Raw genomic sequence first — 13,816 nt, 5'->3', positions numbered from 1 at the left:
TAAAAAAATAACCTTCATATCACCTATGTGCCATTTATTTACGTGTCAACAGGAGCTGAGAAATCTAGCTACATTTTTAAGCTTCTTGGTTCTTGTTAGATACTGCTCACTTAATTGAAGCTTTTCTACTGAGTTTTATGTAACATCTCGTAATGATCTAATAGAAATATAAGCAGTGCTACATAGTTCATTTGGGCTGCATGTCCTTGTGTTGTATTGCTCACACCTTATTAGTCTTCAGCAAATGTTCCACTTTTCTTTAGTTTTGGCAAGCTGCTCAGAACACCATTTCCTTCTTTTCATTCTGGTGGAGTCCAATTGTTCTTTGCTTATACTACATTAGCCTTTCCCAGAATTTAGCCTGGAGTTTTTTTACACTGGGGAGTTTCCAGTGTGTTTAGATTATAAAATGATTTCCTAGCGTGACTGTGACGGGACCATGCTTTCAGATAATACTGTCAAACTAGATTTTGGTGCCGATTTTCTGTGTTTCTTTGCAGTACTTTGCTATATAGAAGTGATGTGTACAATCATCTTGTCTATTGAAAGTGATATTTTTCAAATCATCCCCCCAAATAGTTAGGATTGTCCCAAAACTTTTTCTTGTTCTGTTTCTCATTAGGTTTTTGTAGATCAATTGGTGTAAGCAACTTTCTTATCAGTCATCTTGAGCAACTAAAGGAAGACTGTGTGATTACTCCACACGTTAATCAGGTGAGTGGATAAATATATTTAAAGTATCTGGGTTTGGGGTTTTGCTTTGGGTTTTTTTGTTAACAATCTCCTCCCCACCCCTATGCCTGAACGACTACACCCAAACTAGCCTTCGTCATACAATTTCTTCTCTTTCATTTCTATATACGTGTTGAAAACCATTCCGGGAGATGACCTGAAGGGAGTGGGGGCGGGGGAGTCCTTCCTCCTTTCTTTTCCTGAGTTTCTCCTAGGCTGCTTGTTTGTGGCTGGTTTTAAGGCACGAACAAATGGTCCATGTGCCGGTTGTTAATGATAAAACAGTTTATAAATAAAATTCAAGGAGCACTGAACACTTAGCATCTCCAGAGTGAACAAGGTTTTGGGGAGCCTGTGTTCAAATACTATGTATAATTCCTCTAAGCAACACTGAAAGCCCCAGGTGATAACCATGCAAGGGTGCTGTTTCCCTTGCTCCCCCCCTTATTTCATACTCATATTTCAAGATCACATTAAATTCAGTGAACTTCTCATTTAGGAAGATGCTGCAAGAGCCCTGGGAAAATATTTTTGCTGCCCTAGGCAGATAAAAAATGGCCACCTACATACCGGCAGACTTCCAGGACACTGACAACTATTCCCTTGTTGCAGTTTTCTGCCCACAGCTGTGCTGGAAGTTCGTGCTCCCATTCGTACCACCTCCTGCCAGTGAAAGTGTGCTTATGCTAACATAGAACTGGGAACTGGAATGGATGAAGTGCAGGCACATGCTTTTCCCCTTTGTACAGGTGGTGATGATTTCTGGCAGCTGTTTGTGGCTGTTTATGACATTAAACCATAAAAGGGTTGCTTAGAATGTGACTGTCAGAACTTAACGTCTCTGATTTTTGCTGTCCACTAGACTAAAGGTTACCAAAGGGCAATTATGAGTAATGTTAAATTAATGCAAAACCATGTAAAATATTTAAATTCAATTATTCAAAATAAGCCATTGAAATATGTCTTAAGATGGGCAGGTTGATGACTGTTTAAGAATCAGTGAGTTTGCTAAGGTTCAGTTGTGTCTCCTTTTCAGAAATATACATCTTCAAAGTCTTGCTGGAGTTTGGTATAAGTTGTTACTGTCTATTAAATGAGAATAGCCTTTCAGTGTCCTACTAAATCACTGCAAGGAAGAAAAAAGTAATCCTGGATTTGTTTTGAAATTTCCTCTTACCCTCAATGTCCAAATGTTACCAGTCTTACTGTGTCAGTAGTGTTAATAGAGAAAAGTTGTTTCTTGATACTGTTTGACAGCATCTCTTTTTCCGTGGCTGAAAAAGAGGAGACAAAAAGTTGAGATGGTAGGGATACTGGGGGGTGGGAGGGTGCCCCTGCTGTATTCAGATAGTAATTTCTTTAAGGTGATACACAGCATTGTTCCAAATTAAAAACAAAAAAACAACAATGAAGTATCCACGCCACTGCAAAGTGCTCCACTTCGAACAGCTTTGTTACAGCATTAATTTACACTTTTTAGTGTTACAGGAATCTTATAAACCATAGTTCAGGTTACCCTCAAAAGAGTATTTATTCTGTTTCTTGCTTAGTGTTGGAGAGTTGCTGAGTCTGATGGTGAGATTATATAAGCATTATCAAATAACTACTGAATTCCTAAATTTAAATTGGGAATGGAAGTGCTATACTGAATTCTTATTTCCCTGTCCAGAATTTATAATATGAGAGATCTTTGCTATATTTATGCATAAAATAGCATACTCTTTCAATGAACTTATTTGCAAATATTTTGTATTTAGAAGTAATAATTGTATACAAAGTCTAAATATTTAAGAAACAAGTGAAGGAAAATCACTTCCCTCTTAGCTGTGTTAAATTTGCGTAAGGAATTTAGGGTGTTCTTACCATTCCAACAGTTCTTATGATGTTAAAATTCAACATTATTTTTTCTGTGAAGAAGAGGGAGTAGGAAGGCAGGAGAAAGGAGGTTCTTTATTAGACTTTTATAGCCTTTGCAAACCAGGTATTAAGCAATGTTGCTTATTTTACAAACCAAGTTGTAAGTACTGCCTCTCTTCTGGGTTCCTGGAAAAAACAATATAATCATGGCTTTTAAAGAAGTAGGAAAGGCCTGTCTTTTCAATAATATAGCATTGTTAAGGTATTTAGTAGTAAGAAGGCACCTTTTAAAATTACAATCTATGATCAAAAATACTTACACAGTTAAACACTGTGTAAAATTATGATAAATATTTTATTCTAGCATCATGTAGAATGAAACCTACAACCTAGATGTCACAGGTTTGTATTCCAGAGTTTGTAATTGACTTGGCAGTAGTAAGTTTGGATTTACACTCAAGGAAGTCTTTGAAGGCTCTTACAGCTGTCACTCATTAGGAAAAAAAATTACATTTATAAGAATTTAATTAATAAGTTTCATTTAATAAAGTGATACACTGAAGCCAAATATAAACTGTTCCTCTCCGAATTCCATGTAGGAATGCTCATCAGTATTTTTTCTACTTTTATAGAAGTGCAAATTACCATGCAATGCCCTCAGAGAGATTTAGTAATGTTGTTAATATTGCCATTAATATTGACCTCTATTATGTAAATTTGTACAAGGTAGAAATGTATTTTAGTATTTTGAGGCATTAGGAAACAACCCCTTTGTACATAAACTCACCTGAATTGTTCCTCTATAGAGAAAACATTTCTAGGCTTATATTTTGACTTTATAAAGAGAAATAATTGTAAGACTGTGCATTCCCATTGAGAAACTGACTGAAGTCCAGATGCAGGGAAACTACCAGGTGAAAAGAACCCACAGCAGGGTGGAAAGAGTAAGGGTTTTGTATACCATCATCTGAGGTAAGGCTTTCTAGGTCCGTCTGTCAGGATTGTTATTAGGCTTAACTTTCCCCATTGCGCTGTCATAAAAAACAGTGCCTGCTTAGAGTTGCCCTGTGGCTGACCAAGTAACAGCTGTGAAGAGTTCTAATGTGAACTGCAAACTGTTTTATTAAACAAATGCCAGTTTTTACATACATATCACTCAAGGTAGAGTGCCAGAAAAGGACAAGATCTTCCTCTACCACCATATGATGGACAGCCCTCACCTGAGAAAAGTTTGGTGGCTAAAATAGCAAGGGTGGGGCAAGCCAGGAAGTACGAATTATTATTTTGAGGGGGAGCACATGCTGGCCACTCACCCTATGCCTCTTCTAGCTCAGGATGCTAGTCCCTTGCATTCAGATGCTGCTAGAACCTTCCAGAAAGTTTTCACAAGAAAAATAAATTCAAAAGTGCTTATTTTATGCATTTTATTATTTTAGCAATATATTTAAGAAGAAAAATACTTACTGCTACCAACACACAACTGCATGTGCCAAAACTCAATTCACAAAATTTGGGAGTCTCTTGATTCAGTGAAAGGCACTGTCGTGGTTTAACTGCCAAAACCAGCACGGGCACAAAGTATAATCTTCCCAGGTGGGAAGTAGTTGTTACTGTGTATTCTACTTGTGAAGCAGGCAGGTGACATCTCAGCATGCTGTTCTTGCTCTAAATATTTCTAGTGTAACCTGGAACTGTGCTGCCTAGAGATCTCATTAGACCAGCAGGTAAAACCTGATGCCATAGGGGTACTGTAGATTTTTCAGCATTTGATCCTAAATCATTCTTTATTTAAAATTTTCTAGGCTATGTTATTTGTTACACTTAGTGTAAAGAACATCTACTAAAATTGCTTATTACTGTTGTAATAATCAAGTAATACACCCTGCTTGCTCTTTCTTTTTTCCCCTTGTAGTTTTTTGTAAAAACAATGAGAATATTTTCTAGTCAGCTCAGGTGCAAACAAGTGCATAACTGTGTGACCTAAACTCTGGTCTTACACATATAAATGTGAAATACAAAGGCTACTCAAAGGTCAAGAAACATCAAAGGTTGAAGACATGGATGTGTCTGCTGCTTGAACCTTGTTCCCGAGTCCGCCTAGTAATTTAGATGGTAGCAGCTTTAGGCTGACTCAGCCCAGCCTTCGAGGGGCACAGTTTTTTCTTAGCGCATATTGAATGACTGCCAGCCTATTGTTCCCGACTATTGTTGTCTGAAAAGACAACATGTACTAAAGATGAGAAACAGGAAATGTTCATTTGTCCTCTTTGTGGCAGAAGAAATTTTCCAGATTCCATGTGTTGAGGTAATTGTTCAGAAGAGTATTTTTCTTCAAAATGCGCAAGAGTTAGATCACTGGAACAACGGTGACGGCCAGTCACAAAAATACATCACATGATTATGTATTTTATAAAAGAAAACACTACCCATTTTCATCTGAATGCAGAGAAAGATATGCTTCTTACAATGTATAAACTGTGAAATACTTATCTAAATAACATAGTAAGGAATATTACAGAAGTTGTCTTTTGGCTTTTGCTACATGCCAGAATATGTGGCTTTCTGAGATCCTTACTTTCCAATAACTTCTGTTTCCCTTTGCTTCCAACAGCTATGTCTTTGTAGCTTGTTACTTTTCCTCTTTTAATTGGTTCTTGGCAATTTGTGATCTTCCTTCCTACAAAGGGTCTCCTTCACACTTCATTCCACAGCATGATTGCTTCCCTGCATAAACTGTTGGTGACATCACACGCAGAATACAGGATTTTCCATGTACAGTCCATGCCAACAGGCTTTGCTTCCAAGGTCAGGCCCTCATCCTAAGCAAATTGTTCTGGTTGGTCTCTTCCAAACCCAGTCCCTGCCCAGCCCCCTCCCCTTGCCTGTGCAACTCAAAGATCATTAGTAAAGAAACAGGAAAAGAAGTAGCTTTGGGGAAGAGAAGGTAGTCTCAAATCACCAATAAAAATGACCTGATGCTGACTTCCACTATGCATTTGCATATATTTCACGGAGCAGAACAAAAGTGCAAGTCCAACTGCAGGTAGGGCAGACAACTGCTCCATGCACCTTACTTCTGGGGGAAGCATAAAATATGCAGTAAACTATTGTGCCAATTAATGGTAAAATACTTGTAGATTAATGTCCTTCACATGTCTTATAAAACTGCTAACTTTCATCTATCTCCCAGAAGCAGTGATTTCACTCATGTATTTTTAAAACGAGAGAAAAAATACTTTCATTTATCAATGATGCTTTCTACTAAATGTATTCTCAAAGTTTTTATTAAAAGTTTATTTCTATTTATCTAAGGTTGAATACCACCCATTCCAAAGACCTCAGGAGCTGGTGGATTATTGTAGGAGCAGAGATATTGTTTTTGAAGGCTACTGTCCTTTAGCCAAAGGTGAAGCACTCACTCATCCTACTATCATTCAGCTGGCAAATAAATATGGCAGAACTCCAGCACAGATTTGCATACGCTGGAGTATACAGGTAATGGAGGGTGGTAATAAAAATGTGTCTCCTCTCTCAGGAAGAAAATGCAAATAGTTTGGGTTTTGTGCATCAAACCAGAATTTATACAGAAAGTATTTTTGCGTTCAATATGTTGATATCATGTGAACTAACTGTGCTGCACTGGAAATTTGGAATGTAGTACACAAAGCATGGCAGCATTTTAAATATGCAAATAATCTGATTGTAGAGAATAAAAAGAACAACCAATAAAAGAGATTTTTTTCAAACTAAATGTTACAAGCAGTATGGAGCATCATTCGATTTCTATCACTCAACACAAAGTACTAAGCAGTGAAATAGTGTATTAAGTTGACATAAACCACATAATCTGTGTTGGAATTTAATGCAATGCATATAACTGCTATTAAAAATAGCATATAGAAATGTCAGTGTCCTCTGAAAAATGAAATTAAAACCTCAGAAGAGGTTTTAATGAAAAATGAAATTAAAACCTCAGAAGACATGAGGAATGTCTTGACATGTTTTGAAGTGAGATTATTTTCTTTGAAACTATGTAAATTTTAATGATGAGAAGCATTATGTTTTTCAGAATGGGATTGTCACTATTCCAAAGTCCACAAAAGCAGAAAGGATACAGGAAAACTGCAAGGTAAGATTTGGTTATGCACTCAAGTCTGACTAACATCCGAATTACTGTTTTTAATACTTTGGTTTGCCTGCCCATTTTCCTATAACAGTTCTATGTTGGGGCAACTCAGTTAAAATTGGCAAATTATAGTACCATAAAACTACTACAATATAGTAGAAAACCATAATTCCCAAATGTCAGAAATCAACTGGAGAGCTAATCACTGTGTGTAAAAAAAGATATCCATAGAAAGACCTTTCACAGTTGATTTTTATTATTGATACTTTTATTTATTACTTGGCTAATTGTAGAACATCCTAATCTGGTTATGGCTAGGTCCTCTTTGTGATAGGCACATACGTCAAATGGAAGGAGTTTGTATGCTATGTATAACACTGTATGGAAGCTGTAAAACTCTTTTGGGGATATCCCAGATACAGACTTTCTAAGGAAGTGACGGTCCTGCCAGAGCTGACTCTTCCCCTACTTTCTTCCTTCTACTCAACTTGCAGAGAAGGTCCTAGCATGGAGGGGATGAACAAAGAAAAGTGGGGAATGAATGAGGATTGGCCCCATGATTCCCCCCACCCTTTTTTAATTTCCTTTTCATACCAAATGTATTTAATTCATTACTTCATTTTTCTCTCCATTTCTCTAATCTGAAAGTGTGCTTTTTTTGGGGGAGGGGAGGGGAAACCACAACAACCATTTGTTACTTCCAAAAATATCATAGGGGTACGAACTGTTTGGCAAATCAGGAAGAAACTTTGCAAGAAGATAGGAAATGTCTGTCTGCTAGTTAAATCACTGTGTGTGTGTGTAGGTGTAAATCAACGTACATGTAATGAGGATTTCTCCTGGTGGCTATGCCTGTTTATATAGCTCCTGCCTTGACCATTTATTCTTACATGCACACTGCCTTCTGTGGTACAAGCACAGCTGTTTGTGGTACTGTATTGTAAACCAAATCGGAGAACAAAACCAGGTTAAAAATCCTTCCTTATTATTTTCTTTATTTTTTTTTCCCCAATGATATTTTAAATCCAGCTTCATTCCATTTTTTACAGAGTTTACTCTATGGCCCCACCAATTCATTTTACACAACTGAGGGAATGCATTGCAGCAAAACTTAAAACACTTAGGATGGAGAGGAGGAGGGGAAAACTGGCACAGTTATCAGATGTTGTTTATCGCATCTCCCTTTTTTTTTTTTTTTTTTCCCCCCCCATGTGTTAGCCTGAGTCTCTACCACCTCTAGTCAAGTTGGTGAAAGCATGGACCCCTCATTAAGCCCTCAGTATATAATACGATGTATAGTATTTCTGGTTCTGTGACTGGTCCCTGGTTTAGGCTTAAAAAGCTTGAGCACTGAGGTTTGACTACAAGGGTCATTCCAGCAGACAGTGATTGCTGGATAATGCAGGATGGGAAGAGCTTGTTTGGCAGCAGTTCAGGCTCCACAGGATCTTTTTATTGAGTATGAAGGAGCTCTGACAAAGACAACAGACCAACTTAAAGCAACTTCAGTTCTGAAGTGATAATGTCTGAATAAGACACCTGCTAAGAAAACACTGACACCATCATTCATGTTGCAGGTCTCTCCACAGGAGAAGTCAGTGGCTGTAAGAACCTATGCATGAAGACAGGTGGTTGCTTTTGAGCTAGTAGTGAGGCATTGTAGCACTGTACCTGTTTCTGTATTAGCTGATCCATGAGAGTTTTGTCTAAGTACACGTAGAAAAGATAGCTATAGCCTTTGGTTTGCTACCTTTGTGAATGTCCTGATACTTTCGAATAGTTGTCTTTGGCTACAGTTCTGAGGAAAAGAACTGTAACACTCTAAACTGAACATTGGGATATAAGTGAAATACTGAGCTTGGGTTTCCAGAGGGATTGCAGTCAGGGTATTCATATACCTCTGGCAGTGACCATATAGAGTGCTGTCAAAAACAGCTTTGATACTACCATTGTCTTGGACCCTTGCCTGAGGCCAAAGTGCTACAAAACCATCTTAACAGAGCCTACAAATAAAAATGAGTCACAAAAGGAGCAAAGGACCCAGTGGAGCCTGTCAGTTTAATGGAATATTTGTCTATGACAAAATATAAGAAGAATTTCTGGAAAGAAAAATATAGAAAAAAATCTGCCTCACATTTAAATGAATCTTGGTCAGTTGAAATAATAGAAACACTCCTGATTCTCTCTGTTCATGATGTTAACTATATATGCATTCCCATAGGTGTTTGATTTTACAATAGCAGAAGATGATGTTGAAATTCTGAATGGAATGCATGATGGGAGACATGTTTCCTGGGACCCAAGCCTTGTTGTGTGAATGAAGGTTTGAGCTTTTTCCTTTGTCAGTGATTGGTGAGTCACACCATGTCATTTAAATTCAGGGAAGGTTACAATAAGACTATAATCATAAGATTAATGTCTGCTATTAATGATAACTGATTTGAAATCCTTAATGGTTACAACAGACAAAAGATATTTTTGAGGGTAGCACTTTTGTACAGAGATCTTACATTTCTGTCTCAAATCCTGATGCGTACTTCATTGAAGCCCATCAAAGCCTCCTATTTATGCCATTGACCTTGCATCAGGTCATTTAATCAAAGAGCATGAGGAGATATCCCTTCTTGAAAAATATAAGGAAAAAATGCTATCTGCTGGTGTACAACACAGGCATTAAGTACAAAATAATTTTTCAAGTACTTTGTTAGAGATACACAATGTATGAAGAAGAAAAATCTGGGTAAAAAAATATGTTAATACTATTATTCTATGATAACATAGAGTTCTATGCCTATTATTTACTAGCCTGTAGGTATAACAAAGTAGAAATCTTGCCAGAGAAGTCCATGTACAAATAAACTGTCTGCATGGTTAAGTTGAGCAGCAAGCTTAAAGAGCCGAAGAGGCATCTTTGTTATTACTGATCTTTTTCTCTTACTGGAAATTCTGGTGAGTTCTGTGTAGCTTTTAGTGAGAATTAGTTTAGCTTTCATTTTGGATTTGTCCAGGAAATCTCATTAAGAGACTATACTGTTTCTCAGATTTTCTTATAAAATATGTATGCATATAGAGAAATAGATGTAGATATAGATATATGTAGCTTACAGATCTGAGAAATATGTCTGCAGAGTCTTTTATTGGCTGAGTGTTCAACTTCTAGTCACATTGGTTTGATATTTTAGGAGTTCCTGTGTCTAGAAAGGTATGGAAAATCTGACTATGATTTATATTGTGTGTGGACTTCCTGAGGCAGTTTTCCCAGTGCTGTTCTGCTTTAGTCATATCGTGAAACAAAGCTCCTTAGTTTTTTATCAAGAAGTGACTTACAGCAATCATATATTCTAGCCTGCATTGTTTATCCTCAAAGTAGAGCTTCTATACAGCTTGGCTAAAATACAGACAAACTTACCTTTTTGATAACAGCTCCTCAGAATAATTGGCTGTTTTTTCCTGGTAAACATTTCCGTGACAATTGGTCTAGATTTGCCTCTGGAATCATTAATGTATTATTATTTTAAAATACAAGATATTGTATGAAATGCTGTGCTCACTAATACCTGTACAATGCAGTGTTCCAAGAAAGATACACAATCTCTACAGTAAGGTTATTTTCTAGAGCGTCAAGTGTGGCCTACAGTTTGTGGTGCTTCAGTATCTGGGAATGCCACTTTAGGTGTCTAAGAACAGCTATGTAGCTGGCTTAATTGTTGTGACGAGGGGTTCCATAGTTCCAAAAAGTAAGGCTTATTTATAAAATTAAGGTAATTTTTAGGCTTTTTTTAGCTTTTGCAGAAAATTATGGCAATTACTAAGTGAAAATTGGAAAGATTGCCCAGAAATAAACCTTTCTACCAGTAGTCATCAGCTAATCCTGCATCTGAAAAGTCACTTTATAGAACAATACCTTAGCAATATGAAAAAAAACCTGTTACTGTGCTGCTGAGGAACTCCCTGCTTCACAGTGTATCTGAATTCATAAAACAAGTACTAGAAGTAAATCACGTGCCTAGTGTTCACTCAGTGTGGCTTCTTGACAGCGAAGACTTTCTCAGAAACTACAAAGGAGAAACTGGAGTTTTACCTCTAGTTCTTTCTAAAGAAACAGATATCACATCAACATACTATTTCCAACACAAGTGATGCATACAAAGTGAAGCAAATCTCTATGTATGCTAGCAAATTCTAGCTTCAGTATTACCAGAAAAATATCACTTAGAACTAGCTACATGGCCAGAAGTCCAAGGTTGGTCAGAACAACTCTGTTTTTTCTGCACTTATTTCTGACTGATTATCTCCCTGTTCTGAGCTAAACAGAACTAAATCAGATTTCCTTGCTAATCCCCCACATAGATGACTTTAGGCTACACTGAGGATGGCTTCCTAACTCATTGATATATTTAATTGTTCCCTCTGTCAAAGAGATTTTACAATGGTTTTTGTGTCTGCATCTGCTTTTGCTAGGAAATCAAGCCACCATTTTCTCTGATCTAGATGATGGTATCTAAGCAGTACAATGAGTAATGAAAGGAATAATCAGATAGAAATAGTATTACTAAAAAAGCATTCTTCTTAAGGAGCAGTTGTGGCAAGTTACAAGTTTTAATCTGGCAAATTTTTATCTGATACTTACTTTCCTAACTACCTTCAGACTTATTTGTTGGTGGTTCAGGACTTTTTTCTGTGGGTTGTTTTTGTTTTGTTTTTTGGTTTTTTTTGTAATATTTCCTAGCAATTCCTTTGCTACCGGGTAGTGGCTTTAGAACTGCGGAAGAGTTTAATTTTAACTATGTACAAAGTCAAGTGTAATTTGAGGCAATATAAGCTTTTTAAGTGCCAGGACTCAGCTGATCTGTGCTATCTTTCTCCCAAGTGTGGTGTGCAGTTTTGCACGCTGTGCCATCACTAATAGCCATTCTTTTCTGCTAGAAGCTGTAATTGCCCCAAGACACTGGAACCCTGCTATCTCCTGCGTGCTTGCAATGTATCACTGGAGCCTCTTCCTTTGAATATGGCATTCACAAGTTTTATACTATGTTAGTTACCTTAGAATCATTGAGCAAATCCTCTTTTACTTTTGATCAGGTTGCAGAGGGAAAGACAGACTCGGTGGATTCATATTTTATGCTCTTCTCTACAACTGAATTCACATTACAGATGTGGTAGTTTTCTTTTTAAGCAAAGGCTGCTGAAGAGTAAGTCCACATCACCTCATCTAAATGAACATTTCTAAAGTACCAACAACTTTGATCATAGTATAAAGAAATAAGACAACTAATAAGAAATTGGAAAGTGAACAATAGTGAGATTTAAGGGTAGCACTGAGGAGTGATCTTCTGTAATAGAAGCAGAACCTAGAAGACCAAAAGGATATAAAAGTGCTGAACATACAAAACCAGGAAGTTTAACTCCATTTTTTTTTTTCTCCTTTGGTCAGTTAGCCTGGAGGTGCTAATTTAAGATTTTTTTTTTTTTTTAAACTCAGAATTCATCCCTCCAGTGGATTCTTGGAATTATATGCATATTCTTCCCCAGGGCTGAAACTCCTCCTCTTGTCCATATTTCTGTAAGACAAGCTTTCTCTAGAGAGAAAACTTTTTCACCTTTCTACAATGACCATTTTTAAGATACAGCAATGCATCCATTTTATCAGTGTAACCCATCATCTTGCCAATAGGAACAGGGAATACACCTGAAAATTCAAAGCATGTTTTCTTCCATTTTACGTAGGTCACTTATGGTAGTGACTGATTGAGGCACTCCTTTCCAGTTGAGATAAACCATTATTTAAACTAAGATTCAATGTATCACTGTTATCTACCTAAGTGCAATCAGCTGCCTTTGCAGGAGCACCGTGACCCTTAATGGAAGGGAACTGTCTTGAAACAAACAAGGAAAGGAAAAAAATAAACAAGTCAGTGGAAAGGGTGAAGCCGTTCTGTGCAGCCAAGTAGCTTCCTGTCTGACTCTGAGTGTCTCCCTCTCTCCTTTTTCTTGCGTATTTCTGATTTCATCTTTTATATTACTAGAGATGAAGGCACCTAAGAATGTTTCATTGGAAGATAATGGGAATGGTTTTGTGAAGTGCATACTTCAGGGAATTTTTTTTAATCAGGCTGCAGAAGTGTTTCTACCACACCTGTCCTCCAACATAACTTTCCAGACATTGTTTTTCTAACTAGCATGTTTAATAAAGAAACTGTAATACTAGTAAGTTCACAAATCCACTAAGCCAAGCAGACTGCATAATATTCACCCTTCTTTTTCCACTGTGGTTAACACCAGCTGATTTTCTTTTTAAAATAGCAGTGCTGAACTGTTCTGCCAGGAAAGCTGATGTTCACCCCACGTTTTTGAAAATGGGGACAAAGGTGGAGTACCTCTTGCTGACACTAATTGAATGCAAGTGGTTAACGCTTTCCACGTGGCCACACCCCTTCCAAAGCTTTGAAGCTCATCTCTGACTATAGTGCATTGGGTAAAAATAAAAGATAAGCCAACCTTCTGGCAAGTCTTCATGTTGCTGTGCTGGGAGTCTTTTTCTGTACTTAATCTTTTCGCACTTTTTGCAGCCTTCATTAAGATGTCTACACTTTTGAAAGAAAATGCCAAGCATTTGCACTGCCTTGTAGTGAGCCTATGTTATATTTATTACATAAATAATGCAGCCTCACTGTTTGTCTTTATGAATGGCTGCTTATTCATCTGCAGCGTCACATAGGACTAATTAAAACTGCCAGGACATTATAGAATAGTAATGACTTCTAAGGGACCAGAGCATGAGAACTATCTCCAAAACTTGGCACCACCTATTGGGGGGGAAAAAAAAAAAAGAGCACAAAGCCTGAAATGAATTTATATCAATGACGCTGATACTACTTCCCAGTGATATAACATGTATCACTCTGGAAACCATTGTAGGCAAGGCCAGCATTATGGGATGTGCTTCTGTAAGCAACCTTGCACAGATCCATTGTACCAGATCTCAGTCACTGTGCCCAAGAGGAGTATTTATGATCTTAATAGTGGCTTTGCTAGCCAGTGCCCTTCGAGACCCATTCTGGAGCTGACCTACTAATAGGAAATTCAAGAGTATGTTAGCAG

General features: G+C 37.4%; 1 protein-coding gene across 7 annotated transcripts in view; it reads left to right on the top strand.

The window, feature by feature from the left end:
* The window catches only part of LOC142412658 (putative oxidoreductase ZK1290.5), a 51,133-nt gene that overhangs the window by 35,725 nt on the left and 1,592 nt on the right, over nt 1-13,816 (top strand). For 3 of the 7 annotated variants that reach the window (XM_075508246.1, XM_075508240.1, XM_075508245.1), the window contains 3 exons: nt 623-714; nt 5,902-6,084; nt 6,659-6,718. In XM_075508246.1, the coding sequence (XP_075364361.1) occupies nt 623-714; nt 5,902-6,084; nt 6,659-6,718 (335 nt within the window). Of the gene's footprint in view, nt 1-622; nt 715-5,901; nt 6,085-6,643; nt 6,719-8,936; nt 9,068-13,816 lie in introns of all 7 variants that reach the window. The other 4 variants (XM_075508241.1, XM_075508242.1, XM_075508243.1 and 1 more) reach the window with 3 other exon arrangements.

This window comes from Mycteria americana, chromosome 7 (genome assembly GCF_035582795.1).
Source record: "Mycteria americana isolate JAX WOST 10 ecotype Jacksonville Zoo and Gardens chromosome 7, USCA_MyAme_1.0, whole genome shotgun sequence".
Classification (NCBI taxonomy): domain Eukaryota; kingdom Metazoa; phylum Chordata; class Aves; order Ciconiiformes; family Ciconiidae; genus Mycteria; species Mycteria americana.
This window is presented reverse-complemented; position numbering and strand designations above follow the sequence as displayed.